At 54.7% G+C, this 16,849-nt stretch overlaps 2 protein-coding genes across 2 annotated transcripts; one reads left to right on the top strand and one right to left on the bottom strand.

Moving 5' to 3' along the window:
• Positions 1-219: 219 nt before the first annotated feature.
• On the bottom strand, positions 220-2,405 carry LOC136302944 (streptococcal hemagglutinin-like; the record flags this gene model as incomplete). The annotated part of the gene is given in 7 exon segments (XM_066206521.1): positions 220-741; positions 862-1,301; positions 1,356-1,516; positions 1,518-1,748; positions 1,826-1,945; positions 2,100-2,252; positions 2,347-2,405. Coding segments are annotated over 7 exon segments (1,686 nt in total), but the record flags the coding sequence as incomplete, so codon positions are not given.
• A 2,258-nt stretch (positions 2,406-4,663) lies between these two features.
• On the top strand, positions 4,664-16,849 carry VANGL2 (VANGL planar cell polarity protein 2). Its single transcript, XM_066206958.1, has 7 exons — positions 4,664-4,839; positions 6,661-6,784; positions 7,792-8,399; positions 10,943-11,079; positions 11,606-11,741; positions 13,414-13,645; positions 16,170-16,849. Exons 1-7 carry the CDS (start codon positions 4,769-4,771, stop codon positions 16,428-16,430), a joined length of 1,569 nt encoding a protein of 522 aa, XP_066063055.1. The 5' UTR covers positions 4,664-4,768; the 3' UTR covers positions 16,431-16,849.

The raw sequence follows: 16,849 nt of genomic DNA, 5'->3' as shown, positions 1-16,849 counted from the left end.
CGCCCGAGGCCCCGCCCGAGGCCCCGCCCAGCGCCGGGACGGAGCCCCCGGAGCCGCCCGGTGAGATAAACTGGGACACACTGGGACAGACTGGGACAGACTGGGATAAACTGGGACACACTGGGACACACTGGGATAAACTGGGATAGACTGGGACAGACTGGGATAGACTGGGATAGACTGGGATAGACTGGGGCAGACTGGGATAGACTGGGATAGACTGGGACAGACTGGGACAGACTGGGACAGACTGGGACAGACTGGGATAGACTGGGATACACTGGGACAGACTGGGATAGACTGGGATAGACTGGGACAGACTGGGACAGACTGGGACAGACTGGGATAGACTGGGACACACTGGGACACACTGGGATAGACTGGGATAGACTGGGACAGACTGGGACAGACTGGGATAGACTGGGACAGACTGGGACAGACTGGGACAGACTGGGATACACTGGGACACACTGGGATAGACTGGGATAGACTGGGATACACTGGGACAGACTGGGATAGACTGGGACAGACTGGGACAGACTGGGACAGACTGGGACAGACTGGGACAGACTGGGATAGACTGGGATACACTGGGACAGACTGGGATAGACTGGGACAGACTGGGACAGACTGGGACAGACTGGGACAGACTGGGATAGACTGGGATAGACTGGGACACACTGGGATAGACTGGGATAGACTGGGACAGACTGGGACAGACTGGGATAGACTGGGACAGACTGGGACAGACTGGGATAGACTGGGATAGACTGGGACAGACTGGGATAGACTGGGATAGACTGGGATAGACTGGGACAGACTGGGATAGACTGGGATAGACTGGGACAGACTGGGACACACTGGGATAAACTGGGATCTCCGGGATCTCCCGAGGCCCCGCCCAGCGCCGGGACGGAGCCCCCGGAGCCGCCCGGTGAGATAAACTGGGACAGACTGGGACAGACTGGGACAGACTGGGATAAACTGGGACAGACTGGGACAGACTGGGATAGACTGGGATAGACTGGGACAGACTGGGATAGACTGGGACACACTGGGATAGACTGGGACACACTGGGACACACTGGGATAAACTGGGATAGACTGGGACAGACTGGGATAGACTGGGATAGACTGGGACAGACTGGGACAGACTGGGACACACTGGGACAGACTGGGACAGACTGGGATAGACTGGGATAGACTGGGATAGACTGGGACACACTGGGATACACTGGGACACACTGGGATAGACTGGGATAGACTGGGATAGACTGGGACACACTGGGATAAACTGGGATCTCCGGGATCTCCCGAGGCCCCGCCCAGCGCCGGGACGGAGCCCCCGGAGCCGCCCGGTGAGATAAACTGGGACAGACTGGGACAGACTGGGACAGACTGGGACACACTGGGACAGACTGGGACACACTGGGACACACTGGGACACACTGGGACACACTGGGACACACTGGGATAAACTGGGAGACACTGGGATAGACTGGGACAGACTGGGACAGACTGGGACAGACTGGGATAGACTGGGATAGACTGGGATAGACTGGGATAGACTGGGATAAACTGGGACACACTGGGACAGACTGGGACAGACTGGGATAGACTGGGACACACTGGGACAGACTGGGACAGACTGGGACACACTGGGACAGACTGGGACAGACTGGGACAGACTGGGACAGACTGGGACACACTGGGATAGACTGGGATAGACTGGGATAGACTGGGACAGACTGGGATAGACTGGGATAGACTGGGATAGACTGGGATAGACTGGGACACAGTGGGATAGACTGGGATAGACTGGGACAGACTGGGATTGACTGGGACACACTGGGACAGACTGGGATAGACTGGGACACACTGGGATAGACTGGGACACACTGGGATACACTGGGACAGACTGGGACAGACTGGGACACACTGGGATCTCCGGGATCTCCCGAGGCCCCGCCCAGCGCCGGGACGGAGCCCCCGGAGCCGCCCGGTGAGATAAACTGGGACACACTGGGATAAACTGGGATAGACTGGGACAGACTGGGATAGACTGGGACAGACTGGGATACACTGGGACACACTGGGACAGACTGGGACAGACTGGGACAGACTGGGATAAACTGGGACAGACTGGGATAGACTGGGACAGACTGGGACACACTGGGATTGACTGGGACACACTGGGACAGACTGGGATAGACTGGGACAGACTGGGATGGACTGGGATACACTGGGGCACACTGGGACAGACTGGGACAGGATCCAGCCCTTACTGGGGTCACTGGGCCATACTGGGACAGGATCCAGCCCTTACTGGTCCCTACTGGTCCCTACTGGGCCCCGGAGCGTTTCCCAGCCCCGTTCCCATCTCCCGGCAAGGCCTCGGTTTCCATGGCAACCCCGGCGGGGATCCTCGGGAATTCCGGGACAAAGGAATTCCCCGCCCTTCCCCCTCCCGGGCCTTGGGAAAAGGGAAAAGGAGGAATTTTTTTTTTTTGGGGGGGGGGTTTCCATGGAAACCTGGGACGGCTCCCGGGAAAGCAGCCGGGGCCTCCCCGGCCGGGGCTCGGGGGTCCCAAAGAAATCCTCGGGAAAAGGTGGGAGGAGGATCCAGCGGGATCCCAGATCCCCTGGGGTGGGTCGGGGGGGTTGGATCCCCCAGAATGCCCAGGAGGAACTCTTGGGATCATGCGAATGGAGTCCTGGGATATCCTGGGCCGTCCTGGGCTGTTCTGGGATATGCTGGGATGTACTGGGATGTACTGGGATGTACTGGGATGTACTGGGATATACTGGGATATACTGGGATATACTGGGATGTACTGGGATGTACTGGGATGTACTGGGATATACTGGGATGTACTGGGATGTACTGGAGCATCCTGGGCCATCCTGGGCCGTTCTGGGATATACTGGGATGTACTGGGCTATACTGGGATATACTGGAGCATCCTGGGCCGTTCTGGGCCGTTCTGGGATATACTGGGATATACTGGGATATACTGGGCCATTCTGGGCCATTCTGGGCCATTCTGGGCCATTCTAGGCCCTACTGGTCCATACTGGGATATACTGGGATACACTGGGCCGTTCTAGACCATTCTGGGCCATTCTAGGCCATCCTGGTCCATACTGGGATATACTGGGCCATCCTGGGCCATTCTGGACCATTCTAGGCCCTACTGGTCCATCCTGGTCCATCCTGGGCCATCCTGGGCCGTTCTAGGCCATCCTGGTCCATACTGGGATATACTGGGCCCTTCTAGACCATTCTGGGCCATTCTAGGCCATCCTGGGCCATCCTGGTCCATCCTGGTCCATCCTGGTCCATCCTGGGCCCTCCTGGTCCATCCTGGTCCGTCCTGGTCCATCCTGGTCCATCCTGGGCCCTCCTGGGCCATTCTGGTCCATCCTGGTCCATCCTGGGCCCTCCTGGTCCATCCTGGTCCATACTGGGATATACTGGTCCATCCTGGTCCGTCCTGGGCCGTCCTGGTCCATCCTGGGCCGTCCTGGGCCGTCCTGGTCCATCCTGGTCCATCCTGGGCCGTTCTAGGTCATCCTGGTCCATCCTGGTCCATCCTGGTCCATCCTGGGCCCTCCTGGTCCATCCTGGTCCATACTGGGATATACTGGTCCATCCTGGTCCATCCTGGGCCGCCCCGGTCCATCCTGGTCCATCCTGGGCCATTCTGGTCCATCCTGGTCCATCCTGGTCCATCCTGGTCCATCCTGGTCCATCCTGGGCCCTCCTGGTCCATCCTGGTCCATACTGGGATATACTGGTCCATCCTGGTCCATCCTGGGCCGCCCCGGTCCATCCTGGTCCATCCTGGGCCATTCTGGTCCATCCTGGTCCATCCTGGTCCATCCTGGTCCATCCTGGTCCATCCTGGGCCCTCCTGGTCCATCCTGGTCCATACTGGGATATACTGGTCCATCCTGGTCCATCCTGGGCCGCCCCGGTCCATCCTGGTCCATCCTGGGCCATTCTGGTCCATCCTGGTCCATCCTGGTCCATCCTGGTCCATCCTGGTCCATCCTGGGCCGTCCTGGGCCATCCTGGGCCATTCTAGGCCATTCTGGTCCATCCTGGTCCATCCTGGTCCATCCTGGGCCCTCCTGGTCCATCCTGGTCCATACTGGGATATACTGGTCCATCCTGGTCCATCCTGGGCCGCCCCGGTCCATCCTGGTCCATCCTGGGCCATTCTGGTCCATCCTGGTCCATCCTGGTCCATCCTGGTCCATCCTGGTCCATCCTGGTCCATCCTGGGCCATCCTGGGCCATTCTAGGCCATTCTGGTCCATACTGGGATATACTGGGATATACTGGGATATACTGGGATATACTGGGCCCTTCTAGACCATTCTGGGCCATCCTGGTCCATCCTGGTCCATCCTGGTCCATCCTGGTCCATCCTGGGCCGTCCTGGTCCATCCTGGTCCATCCTGGTCCATCCTGGTCCATCCTGGGCCATCCTGGGCCATCCTGGGCCGCCCCGGCCCACGCCGGGCAGTCGCCAGTGACCGTGCCCGTGTCCCCGCAGGCCGGCCCGGCCCGTCCCGCTGAGCCGAGGCCGCCGCCCGCCCCGAAGGCGCCGAGCTCGAGCCGCCCGAGGCCAAGGTGAGGCCGGACGTGCTGCAGGCGCCCCTGGGGCCGAGGAAAGCCCGGGAGCCGCCGGGAAAACCGCCCCCCGGGAGAGCCCCCGCGGGCCCCCGAGCCCCCGCCGGGAGGGGCAGCGCCCGCCGCGACATGGACAACGAGTCGCAGTATTCGGGATATTCCTACAAATCCGGCCACTCCCGCGGCTCCCGCAAGCACAGGTGAGCAGCCCCCGAACGCCCTGGCCCCCAGACCGCTTTCCCGCTTCTTTCCCTGGTTTTTTCCCGCTTTTCCCGCTTCTTTTCCCGGTTTTTTCCCGCTTTTCCCACTTTTTTTCCCGTTTTTTTCCCCGCTTTTCCCACTTTTTTTCCTGTTTTTTCCCCCACTTTTCCCTCTTATTTTCCCAGTTTTTTCCCGCTTTTCCCACTTCTTTTCCCGTTTTTTTCCCCCGCTTTTCCCACTTCTTTTCCCGTTTTTTTTCCCGCTTTCCCCACTTCTTTTCCCGTTTTTTTCCAGCTTTTCCCTCTTCTTTTCCCGTTTTTTCCCCCGCTTTTCCCACTTCTTTTCCCGGTTTTTTCCCGCTTTTCCCACTTTTTTCCCCTTTTTTTTCCCGCTTTTCCTACTTTTTTTTTCCTGGATTTTTCCCCAATGTTTCCCACTTTTTTCCCCCTTTTCCCCCCACTTTTCCCATTTTGTTCCTGTTTTTTCCCCGCTTTTGCCACTTTTTTCCCGTTTTTTTTCCCCACTTTTTTCCGTTTTTTTCCCCACTAATTTTCCCACTTTTATTCCCAGCTTTTCCCCCCACTGCTTTTCCCCCTTTTATTCCCATTCTTCCCCCTTTTATTCCCATTTTCCCCACTCTTTTCCCCAGTATTTCCCCGCTTTTCCCCCACTCTTTTTCCTGCTTTCCCCCATTTTTCCCATTTCCCCCCCATTTTTTTCCCTGTTTTTTCCCATTTCCCCCCTTCTTTTTCCTGTTTTTTTCCCCCGTTCTTTTTTTTTTATTTCCCCTTTTCCCCCACTTATTTTTCCCCATTTTTTCCCTATTTTTTCCCATTTCCCCCCTTCTTTTTCCTGTTTTTTTTCCCCGTTCTTTTTTTTTATTTCCCTTTTCCCCCACTTATTTTCCCCCATTTTCCCCCCATTTTTTCCCTGTTTTTTCCCATTTTCCCCCCTTCTTTTTCCTGTTTTTTCCCCGTTCTTTTTTTTTATTTCCCCTTTCCCCCCACTTATTTTTCCCCATTTTTCCCCATTTTCCCCCCATTTTTTCCCTGTTTTTTCCCATTTCCCCCCTTCTTTTTCCTGTTTTTTTTCCCCATTCTTTTTTTTTTTTATTTCCCCTTTTCCCCCACTTATTTTCCCCCATTTTTCCCATTTCCCCCCCATTTTTTTCCCTATTTTTTCCCATTTCCCCCTCTTCTTTTTCCTGTATTTTTTCCCCGTTCTTTTTTTTTATATCCCCATTTCCCCCACTTATTTTTCCCCATTTTTTCCCTATTTTTTCCCATTTCCCCCCTTCTTTTTCCTGTTTTTTTCCCCGTTCTTTTTTTTTTATTTCCCCTTTTCCCCCACTTATTTTTCCCCATTTTTTCCCTATTTTTTCCCATTTCCCCCTCTTCTTTTTCCTGTATTTTTTCCCCGTTCTTTTTTTTTATATCCCCATTTCCCCCACTTATTTTTCCCCATTTTTTCCCTATTTTTTCCCATTTCCCCCTCTTCTTTTTCCTGTTTTTTTTCCCCGTTCTTTTTTTTTATTTCCCTTTTCCCCCACTTATTTTCCCCCATTTCCCCCCCATTTTTTTCCCTGTTTTTTCCCATTTCCCCCCTTCTTTTTCCTGTTTTTTTTCCCCGTTCTTTTTTTTTATATCCCCTTTTCCCCCACTTATTTTCCCCCATTTTTTCCCTGTTTTTTCCCATTTCCCCCTCTTCTTTTTCCTGTTTTTTTTCCCCGTTCTTTTTTTTTTCCCCCCTTTCCCCCACACTTATTTCCCCCCTTTCTTTCCCATTTTTTCCCCATTTTCCGCCTTTTTTCCTCCCCCCAGGGACCGTCGGGACCGTCACCGCTCCAAGAGCCGGGAGGGGCCCCGCGGGGACAAGTCGGTGACGATCCAAACCCCGGGGGAGCCCCTGCTGGACAACGAGTCCGCCCGCGGCGGGGACGACAGGGTGAGAAACCCGGATTGATCCGGGGAGTTTGGCGTCTCCCAGGGGGAGGAAATCCCGGATTGGGGGATTTCGGGGTTCCCCGGGGGGAGGAGAATCCGGGAATTTGGGGGATTTGGGGGATTTGGGGATTCTCCGAAGTGAGAAAATCCAAATTTTGGGATTCTCCGGGGGGAGAAAATCCCGAATTTTGGGATTTTGGGGTTCCCCAGGGGGAGAAAATCTGGGATTTTGGGGATTTTGGGATTCCCTAGGGAGAGAAAATCCGGGATTTTGGGATTCCCCAGGGGGAGAAAATTCAGAATTTTGGGATTTTGGGATTCCCCAGGGGGAGAAAATCCGTGATTTTGGGATTTTGGGATTCCCCAGGGGGAGAAAATCTGTGATTTTGGGATTTTGGGATTCCCCAGGGAGAGAAAATCCATGATTTTGGGATTCCCCAGGGGGAGAAAATCTGGGATTTTGGGGATTTTGGGATTCCCTAGGGAGAGAAAATCCGGGATTTTGGGATTCCCCAGGGTGAGAAAATCCAGAATTTTGGGATTTTGGGATTCCCCAGGGTGAGAAAATCCGGGATTTTGGGATTTTGGGATTCCCCAGGGTGAGAAAATCCGGGATTTTGGAATTTTGGGATTCCCCAGGGGGAGAAAATCCCAAATTTGGGGATTTTTGGGGTTCCCCAAACTGAGGAAATCCCAAATTTGGGGATTCCCCGGCCACCCTTTGGAATGTCCCCTCCCCGAAACGACGCCTGGGTGGTGGCTGGGAGGTCCTGGCGGTCACCTGGCTCAGGCGGGACCCGGAGTGACCCCTCCGGAATGTCCCCGTCCCCTGCCCAGGGTGACAATCCCTGGTTTGGAGATGCTGGAGGTGGGGCGGAAGGTTTGGAGCAGGGGATGGATGTCCCCTCCTCCAAATGACACCTGGGAGGTCCTGGAGGTCCAGGTGGTCACCTGGGAGCTGGAGCCACCCCTCTGAAGGTCCCCCCGTCCCCTCCCTCCCGTGCCCAGGACGACAACTGGGGCGAGACCACCACGGTGGTGACGGGCACGTCGGAGCACAGCATCTCCCACGATGACCTCACGCGCATCGCCAAGGACATGGAGGACGGCGCCCGCCTGGACTGCTCCCGCCACCTGGGCGTGGCCCTGGGCGCGGCCCTGGCCCTGCTGGCCTTCCTCACCCCCCTGGCCTTCCTCCTCCTCCCTCAGCTGCTGTGGAGGGACGAGCTGGAGCCTTGCGGCACCCCCTGCGAGGGGCTCTTCATCTCGGTGGCCTTCAAACTCCTCATCCTCCTGCTGGCCAGCTGGGCCTTGTTCTTCCGCCGCCCCAAAGCCTTCTTCCCGCGAGTCTTCGTCTTCAGGGCCACGCTCATGGTGCTGGTCTTCCTCCTGGTGGTCTCCTACTGGCTCTTCTACGGCGTCAGGATCCTGGACTCGCGGGACCGCGACTACCGGGGCGTGGTGCAGTTCGCCGTGTCGCTGGTGGACGCCCTGCTCTTCGTGCACTACCTGGCCGTGGTGCTGCTGGAGCTGAGGCAGCTCCAGCCCCAGTTCACCCTCAAGGCCGTGCGCTCGGCCGACGGCGCCAGCCGCTTCTACAACGTCGGCCACCTCAGGTTGGCTTTGGGCTTGGGCGGGCGCCGAGAGGTTTGGGGGGGCCTGAGTTGGGAGTTCGGGGTTCTTTTGGCTGGAAAAGGGGGTGAGGAGAAGCTTGGAGAAGTCCTGAGGGAGCTGGGAATGTTCATCCCGGAGAAGAGAGGAACAGGTTTGGTGGACACGGGTTTGGTGGAGGTTCCTGAGGTGGGAATTGGGGAAATTCCCATGGAAAAGGTGGTGAGGAGAAGGTTGGAGAACTCCTGAGGGAGCTGGGGATGTTCATCCTGGAGAAGAGAGGAACAGGTTTGGTGGACACGGGTTAGGTGGACACGGGTTTGGTGGAGGTTCCTGTGGTGGGAATTGGGGAAATTCCCATGGAAAAGGCGGTGAGGAGAAGGTTGGAGAAGTCCTGAGGGAGCTGGGGATGTTCATCCTGGAGAAGAGAGGAACAGGTTTGGTGGACACGGGTTTGGTGGACACGGGTTTGGTGGAGGTTCCTGAGGTGGGAATTGGGGAAATTCCCATGGAAAAAGTGGTGAGGAGAAGGTTGGAGAAGTCCTGAGGGAGCTGGGAATGTTCATCCCAGAGAAGAGAGGAACAGGTTTGGTGGACACGGGTTTGGTGGACACGGGTTTGGTGGACACGGGTTTGGTGGAGGTTCCTGAGGTGGGAATTGAGGAAATTCCCATGGAAAAGGTGGTGAGGAGAAGGTTGGAGAAGTCCTGAGGGAGCTGGGGATGTTCATCCTGGAGAAGAGAGGAACAGGTTTGGTGGACACGGGTTTGGTGGACACGGGTTTGGTGGAGGTTCCTGAGGTGGGAATTGAGGAAATTCCCATGGAAAAGGCGGTGAGGAGAAGGTTGGAGAAGTCCTGAGGGAGCTGGGGATGTTCATCCTGGAGAAGAGAGGAACGGGTTTGGTGGACACGGGTTTGGTGGACACGGGTTTGGTGGAGGTTCCTGAGGTGGGAATTGGGGAAATTCCCATGGAAAAGGTGGTGAGGAGAAGGTTGGAGAAGTCCTGAGGGAGCTGGGAATGTTCATCCCAGAGAAGAGGGACACGGGTTTGGTGGACACGGGTTTGGTGGACACAGGTTTGGTGGACACGGGTTTGGTGGAGGTTCCTGAGGTGGGAATTGAGGAAATTCCCATGGAAAAGGGGGTGAGGAGAAGCTTGGAGAAGTCCTGAGGGAGCTGGGGATGTTCATCCTGGAGAAGAGAAGAACGGGTTTGGTGGACACGGGTTTGGTGGAGGTTCCTGAGGTGGGAATTGGGGAAATTCCCATGGAAAAAGTGGTGAGGAGAAGGTTGGAGAAGTCCTGAGGGAGCTGGGAATGTTCATCCCAGAGAAGAGAGGAACAGGTTTGGTGGACACGGGTTTGGTGGACACGGGTTTGGTGGACACGGGTTTGGTGGAGGTTCCTGAGGTGGGAATTGAGGAAATTCCCATGGAAAAGGTGGTGAGGAGAAGGTTGGAGAAGTCCTGAGGGAGCTGGGGATGTTCATCCTGGAGAAGAGAGGAACAGGTTTGGTGGACACGGGTTTGGTGGACACGGGTTTGGTGGAGGTTCCTGAGGTGGGAATTGAGGAAATTCCCATGGAAAAGGCGGTGAGGAGAAGGTTGGAGAAGTCCTGAGGGAGCTGGGGATGTTCATCCTGGAGAAGAGAGGAACGGGTTTGGTGGACACGGGTTTGGTGGACACGGGTTTGGTGGAGGTTCCTGAGGTGGGAATTGGGGAAATTCCCATGGAAAAGGTGGTGAGGAGAAGGTTGGAGAAGTCCTGAGGGAGCTGGGAATGTTCATCCCAGAGAAGAGGGACACGGGTTTGGTGGACACGGGTTTGGTGGACACAGGTTTGGTGGACACGGGTTTGGTGGAGGTTCCTGAGGTGGGAATTGAGGAAATTCCCATGGAAAAGGTGGTGAGGAGAAGGTTGGAGAAGTCCTGAGGGAGCTGGGGATGTTCATCCTGGAGAAGAGAGGAACGGGTTTGGTGGACACGGGTTTGGTGGACACGGGTTTGGTGGACACGGGTTTGGTGGAGGTTCCTGAGGTGGGAATTGGGGAAATTCCCATGGAAAAGGCGGTGAGGAGAAGGTTGGAGAAGTCCTGAGGGTGCTGGGGAGGCTCAGCCTGGAGAAAAGGGGGATCCAGGGGGGAATTTTGGGATCCCCCAGGGGGGATTTGGGATCTGATCCCAGGGAACGGCGCCGGGACAAGAGGGAACGGCCTCGAGCTGGGCCAGGGGAGGCTCAGGGTGGGAAATTTGGGGAAAAACCTCCTGGAAAAGGGGAAAAGACCTCGGAAGGGGCTCAGGGAGGTTTGGATTCCCACCCCTGGAGGTGTCCCAGGAATTCCTGGAGATTCCTCTGGATGACCAAGTGGATATTTGCGATGATTTCTCCATGGAAAAAGAGCTGGGAAGCCTCAGGAGGGGCTCGCGGAGGGGTTGGATCCCCGTCCCTGGTTCCTGATTTTCCCCGTTCCCAATTTTTCCCCGTCCCCCACATTCCCGATTTTCCCGTTTCCCTCACAAATTCCCATTTTTTCTTCCCCCCCGGCAGCATCCAGCGCGCGGCCGTGTGGATCCTGGAGAATTATTACCACGATTTCCCCGTCTACAACCCGGCCCTGCTCAACCTCCCCAAGTCCGTCCTGGCCAAGAAAATGTCCGGGTTTAAGGTTTATTCCCTGGGAGAGGGTGAGAAAATTCCCGTTTTTCCCTCAATTCTCCCGTTTTTTCTGATTTTAAGGTTTGTTCCCTGGGAGAGGGTGAGAAAATTCCCGTTTTTCCCTCACTTCTCCCGTTTTTTTCCGGGTTTAAGGTTTATTCCCTGGGAGAGGGTGAGAAAATTCCCGTTTTTCCCTCAATTCTCCCGTTTTTTTCCGGGTTTAAGGTTTGTTCCCTCAGAGAGGGTGAGATTCCCTATTTTTTTTTTTCCCACCCCCGTCCTCACATTCCTCACCGGAATTTTTTTTGCGGGGAGGGGGGAATTTTTTCCAGGGAACTTTTTGGGGAGGGGAGTGGGGTGGAATTCCTTTTCCGCCGGAACCTTTCCGCGGCTGAAATTTTCTTTTCCGGGTGGAATTTTTCCGGGGGCGAATTTTTTTTTTTTCCTTCCCCCCCACCAGGCGAAAATTTTTTTTGGGGGTGGGGAGAGCTCCGATATTTAGAGTTCGGGTTTTATTTTTTCCCCCTCTGGATCCAACCTTTTCCCCTCTGTCAGAAAACTCCACCAACAACTCGTCGGGGCAGCCGCGGGCGGTGATGGCGGCGGCGGCGCGGAGACGCGACAACGGCCACAACGAGTTCTACTACGAGGAGGCCGAGCACGAGCGCCGGGTCCGGAAACGCCGAGCCAGGTACGGAGCGGAAAGATAAAACAAAAATATCCCTGGATTCCCCGCCTTGGGAATCCCCATTTTTGGGGTTTTTTTGAGGAATTTGGGGAGTTTTATGGGCAGGGGGTGATCCCAGTTTGGCCCAAGGGTCCGGAAACGCCGAGCCAGGTACGGGGCGGAAAGATAAAAATAAATATCCCTGGATTCCCCGCCTTGGGAATCCCCATTTTGGTTTTTTTTTGTGGAATTTGGGGAGTTTTATGGGCAGGGGGTGATCCCAGTTTGGCCCAAGGGTCCGGAAACGCCGAGCCAGGTACGGGGTGGAAAGATAAAAAAAAATTATCCCTGGATTCCCCAACTTGGGAATCCCCATTTTGGGGTTTTTGGGGTTTTTTTTGTGGAATTTGGGGAGTTTTATGGGCAGGGGGTGATCCCAGTTTGGCCCAAGGGTCCGGAAACGCCGAGCCAGGTACGGGGCGGAAAGATAAAACAAAAATATCCTTGGATTCCCCGCCTTGGGAATCCCCATTTTTGGGGTTTTTTTGAGGAATTTGGGGAGTTTTATGGGCAGGGGGTGATCCCAGTTTGGCCCAAGGGTCCGGAAACGCCGAGCCAGGTACGGGGCGGGAAGATAAAACCCCAAGGGGGTTTCTGTCCAAATTCCCAAGGGGTTTCCATCCGAAATCCAAGAGGTTTTTCCATCCCACTTCCATGGGGTTTTCCATCCTGAATCCGTGGGGATTTTATCCCAGGTCCAAGAGGTTTTCTGTCCCGAATCCACGGCGGTTTTCCGTCCCAGGTCCAAGGGGTTTCCATCCCAAATCCCAAAGATCTTCCGTCCCAATTCCAAGGAGTTTTCCATCCCAATTCCAAGACGTTCTCCATCCCAATTCCAAGGAGTTCTCCATCCCAATTCCAAGGCGTTCTCCATCCCAATTCCCAGGAGTTCTCCATCCCAATTCCAAGGAGTTTTCCATCCCAATTCCAAGGCGTTCTCCATCCCAATTCCAAGGCGTTTTCCATCCCAATTCCAAGGCGTTCTCCATCCCAATTCCAAGGCGTTCTCCATCCCAATTCCAAGGCGTTCTCCATCCCAATTCCAAGGAGTTTTCCATCCCAATTCCAAGGCGTTCTCCATCCCAATTCCAAGGCGTTTCCCATCCCAATTCCAAGGCGTTCTCCATCCCAATTCCAAGGCGTTCTCCGATCCAAGAGGTTTCCCATCCAAATTTCCATGGGATTCTCCATCCCCGATCCAAGAGGTTTCCCATCCAAATTTCCGTGGGATTCTCCATCCCCGATCCAAGAGGTTTCCCATCCAAACTTCCGTGGGATTCTCCGTCCCCGATCCAAGAGGTTTCCCATCCAAACTTCCGTGGGATTCTCCGTCCCCGATCCAAGAGGTTTCCCATCCTAACTTCCAAGGGCCTTTCCATCCCAAATCCACGGGGTTTCCCATCCCCGGTCTGGGCGGTTTTCCACCCCAAATCCCTGAGCTCTTCCGTCCCACGCCCTTGGCGTTCCCCACCCCAAATCCACGGGGTTTCCCATCCCCGGTCCGGGCGGTTTTCCATCCCAGCTCCCAGGAGGTTTTCCACCCGAACTTCCAAGGGATTTCCCGCCCCACATCCGCGGGGTTTTCCGCCCCGGACCCCCGTAATTCCCCGCCCCGGCCCCTGTTCCGTGCCCGCAGGCTGGTGGTGGCGGTGGAGGAGGCCTTCACGCACATCAAGCGGCTGCAGGAGGAGGAGCAGAAGAACCCGCGGGAGGTGATGGACCCGCGCGAGGCCGCCCAGGCCATCTTCGCCTCCATGGCCCGCGCCATGCAGAAATACCTGCGCACCACCAAGCAGCAGCCCTACCACACCATGGAGAGCATCCTGCAGCACCTCGAGTTCTGCATCACGCACGACATGACCCCAAAGGTGCCGCTTTGGGGCGGGGTTTGGGGTTTTGGGGCGGGGTTTGGGTTTTGGGGCGGGGCTTGATCCATTTTAGGGCGAGGTTTGATCCGTTTTGGGGTTTTGGGGCGGGGTTTGGGGTTTTGGGGCGGGGTTTGGGGTTTTGGGGCGGGGTTTGATCCTCGCCATGGAGAACATCCTGCAGCACCTCGAGTTCTGCATCACGCACGACATGACCCCAAAGGTGCCGCTTTGGGGCGGGGTTTGGGGTTTTGGGGGTGGAGTTTGGGGTTTTGGGGCGGGGTTTGGGGTTTTGGGGCGGGGTTTGGGGTTTGGGGTGGGGTTTGATCCCCGCCATGGAGAACATCCTGCAGCACCTCGAGTTCTGCATCACGCACGACATGACCCCAAAGGTGCCGATTTGGGGCGGGGTTTGGGGTTTTGGGGCGGGGTTTGATCCTCACCATGGAGAACATCCTGCAGCACCTCAAGTTCTGCATCACCCACGACATGACCCCAAAGGTGCCGCTTTGGGGCGGGGTTTGAGCCGTTTTTTCCTCCAAAAAAACCCCCAAAACCCCCAAAATTTTTATCCAAACCCCCTAAACCCCACATTTCCGTGTCCCTGTTTTCTCCCAGCCTTTCCTGGAGATCTGAGGATCAACCACACCTCGATGACCTCTCGGACAAACCCCCCAAAAACCCCATCCCCAAAAACCCAAAAAACCCTTTTATTTTTCTCCATAAAAACCCCCCCAAAACCCCCCAAAAACCCCCAAAACCCCCAAATCTTGCGACCAAGCGCCGAATCCGCGTCCCTTTCGCCCCGCAGGCGTTCCTGGAGATCTGAGGATCAACCACACCTCGGTGACCTCTCGGACAACCCCCCCAAAAACCCCATCCCCAAAAACCCAAAAACCCTTTTATTTTTCTCCATAAAAACCCCCCAAAACCCCCAAATCTTGCGACCAAGCGCCGAATCCACGTCCCTTTTGCCGCGCAGGCGTTCCTGGAGATCTGAGGATCAACCACATCTCGATGACCTCTCGGACAACCCCCAAAAACCCCATCCCCAAAAACCCAAAAAACCCTTTTATTTTTCTCCATAAAAACCCCCCAAAACCCCCCAAAAACCCCCAAAACCCCCAAATCTTGCGACCAAGCGCCGAATCCGCGTCCCTTTTGCCGCGCAGGCGTTCCTGGAGATCTGAGGATCAACCACACCTCGGTGACCTCTCAGACAAACCCCCCAAAAACCCCATCCCCAAAAACCCCAAAAAACCTTTTATTTTTCTCCATAAAAACCCCCCCAAAAAACCCCAAAACCCCCAAAAACTTTTATCCAAACCCCTAAAACCCACATTTCCGTGTCCCTGTTTTCTCCCAGCCTTTCCTGGAGATCTGAGGATCAACCACATCTCGGTGACCTCTCGGACAAACCCCCCAAAAACCCCATCCCCAAAAACCCAAAAAACCTTTTATTTTTCTCCATAAAACTCCCCCCAAAACCCCCCAAAAACCCCCAAAACCCCCAAATCTTGCGACCAAGCGCCGAATCCGCGTCCCTTTTGCCGCGCAGGCGTTCCTGGAGATCTGAGGATCAACCACACCTCGGTGACCTCTCAGACAAACCCCCCAAAAACCCCATCCCCAAAAACCCCAAAAAACCTTTTATTTTTCTCCATAAAAACCCCCCCAAAAAACCCCAAAACCCCCAAAAACTTTTATCCAAACCCCTAAAACCCACATTTCCGTGTCCCTGTTTTCTCCCAGCCTTTCCTGGAGATCTGAGGATCAACCACATCTCGGTGACCTCTCGGACAAACCCCCCAAAAACCCCATCCCCAAAAACCCAAAAAACCTTTTATTTTTCTCCATAAAACTCCCCCCAAAACCCCCCAAAAACCCCCAAAACCCCCAAATCTTGCGACCAAGCGCCGAATCCGCGTCCCTTTTGCCGCGCAGGCGTTCCTGGAGATCTGAGGATCAACCACACCTCGGTGACCTCTCAGACAAACCCCCCAAAAACCCCATCCCCAAAAACCCCAAAAAACCTTTTATTTTTCTCCATAAAAACCCCCCCAAAAAACCCCAAAACCCCCAAAAACTTTTATCCAAACCCCTAAAACCCACATTTCCGTGTCCCTGTTTTCTCCCAGCCTTTCCTGGAGATCTGAGGATCAACCACATCTCGGTGACCTCTCGGACAACCCCCCCAAAAACCCCATCCCCAAAAATCCCAAAAAACCTTTTATTTTTCTCCATAAAAACTCCCCCCAAAACCCCCCCAAACCCCCCAAAAAACCCAAAAACCCCCAAAAAACTTTTATCCAAACCCCTAAACCCGACATTTCCGTGTCCCTGTTTTCTCCCAGCCTTTCCTGGAGATCTGAGGATCAACCACACCTCGATGACCTCTCGGACAACCCCCAAAAACCCCATCCCCAAAAACCCTTTTATTTTTCTCCATAAAAACCCCCCCCAAAAACCCCCAAAACCCCCAAATCTTGCGACCAAGCGCCGAATCCGCGTCCCTTTTGCCGCGCAGGCGTTCCTGGAGCGGTACCTGACGTCGGGCCCCACCATCCAGTACCACAAGGAGCGCTGGCTGGCCAAGCAGTGGACGCTGGTCAGCGAGGAGCCGGTGACCAGCGGCCTCAGGGACGGCGCCGTCTTCGTCCTCAAGCGCCACGACTTCAGCCTGGTGGTGTCGGCCAAGAAAATCCCCTTCTTCCAGCTCTCCGAGGAATTCGTGGACCCCAAATCCCACAAGTTCATCATGAGGCTGCAGTCGGAGACCTCGGTGTGACGGGGGGGGTTTGTTTCCCTCAAAATTTTGAGGAATTTTTTTGGGGGGTTTGTTTTTTTTTCCTCAAAATTTTGAGGATTTTTTTTGGGGTTTGTTTTTTTTTTCTCAAAATTTTGAGGATTTTTTTTTTTTTCTCAAAATTTTGAGGATTTTTTTTTGTTGTTTTTTTTTCTCAAAATTTTGAGGATTTTTTTGGGGGGTTTTTTTGGGTTGTTTTTTTTTTGCCCCGCAAAATTTTGAGGATTTTTTTGGGGGTTTTTTGGGGTTGTTTTTTTTTTTTTTGCACCGCAAAATTTTGAGGAGTTTTTTTGGGGGGGTTTTTTTCCTCAAAATTTTGAGGATTTTTTGGGGTTTTTTTTTTCTTTTCCTCAAAATTTTGTGGATTTTTTTTCCTGTAAAATTTTGAGGAGTTTTTGGGG

The sequence above is a fragment of the Chamaea fasciata genome, unplaced genomic scaffold (genome assembly GCF_029207755.1).
Source record: "Chamaea fasciata isolate MVZ Bird 193981 ecotype frontalis unplaced genomic scaffold, bChaFas1.0.hap1 SCAF_31, whole genome shotgun sequence".
In the NCBI taxonomy this organism is placed as follows: domain Eukaryota; kingdom Metazoa; phylum Chordata; class Aves; order Passeriformes; family Sylviidae; genus Chamaea; species Chamaea fasciata.
Note: the sequence above shows the minus strand (reverse complement) of the source record. Positions and strands in the feature narration are given on the sequence as shown.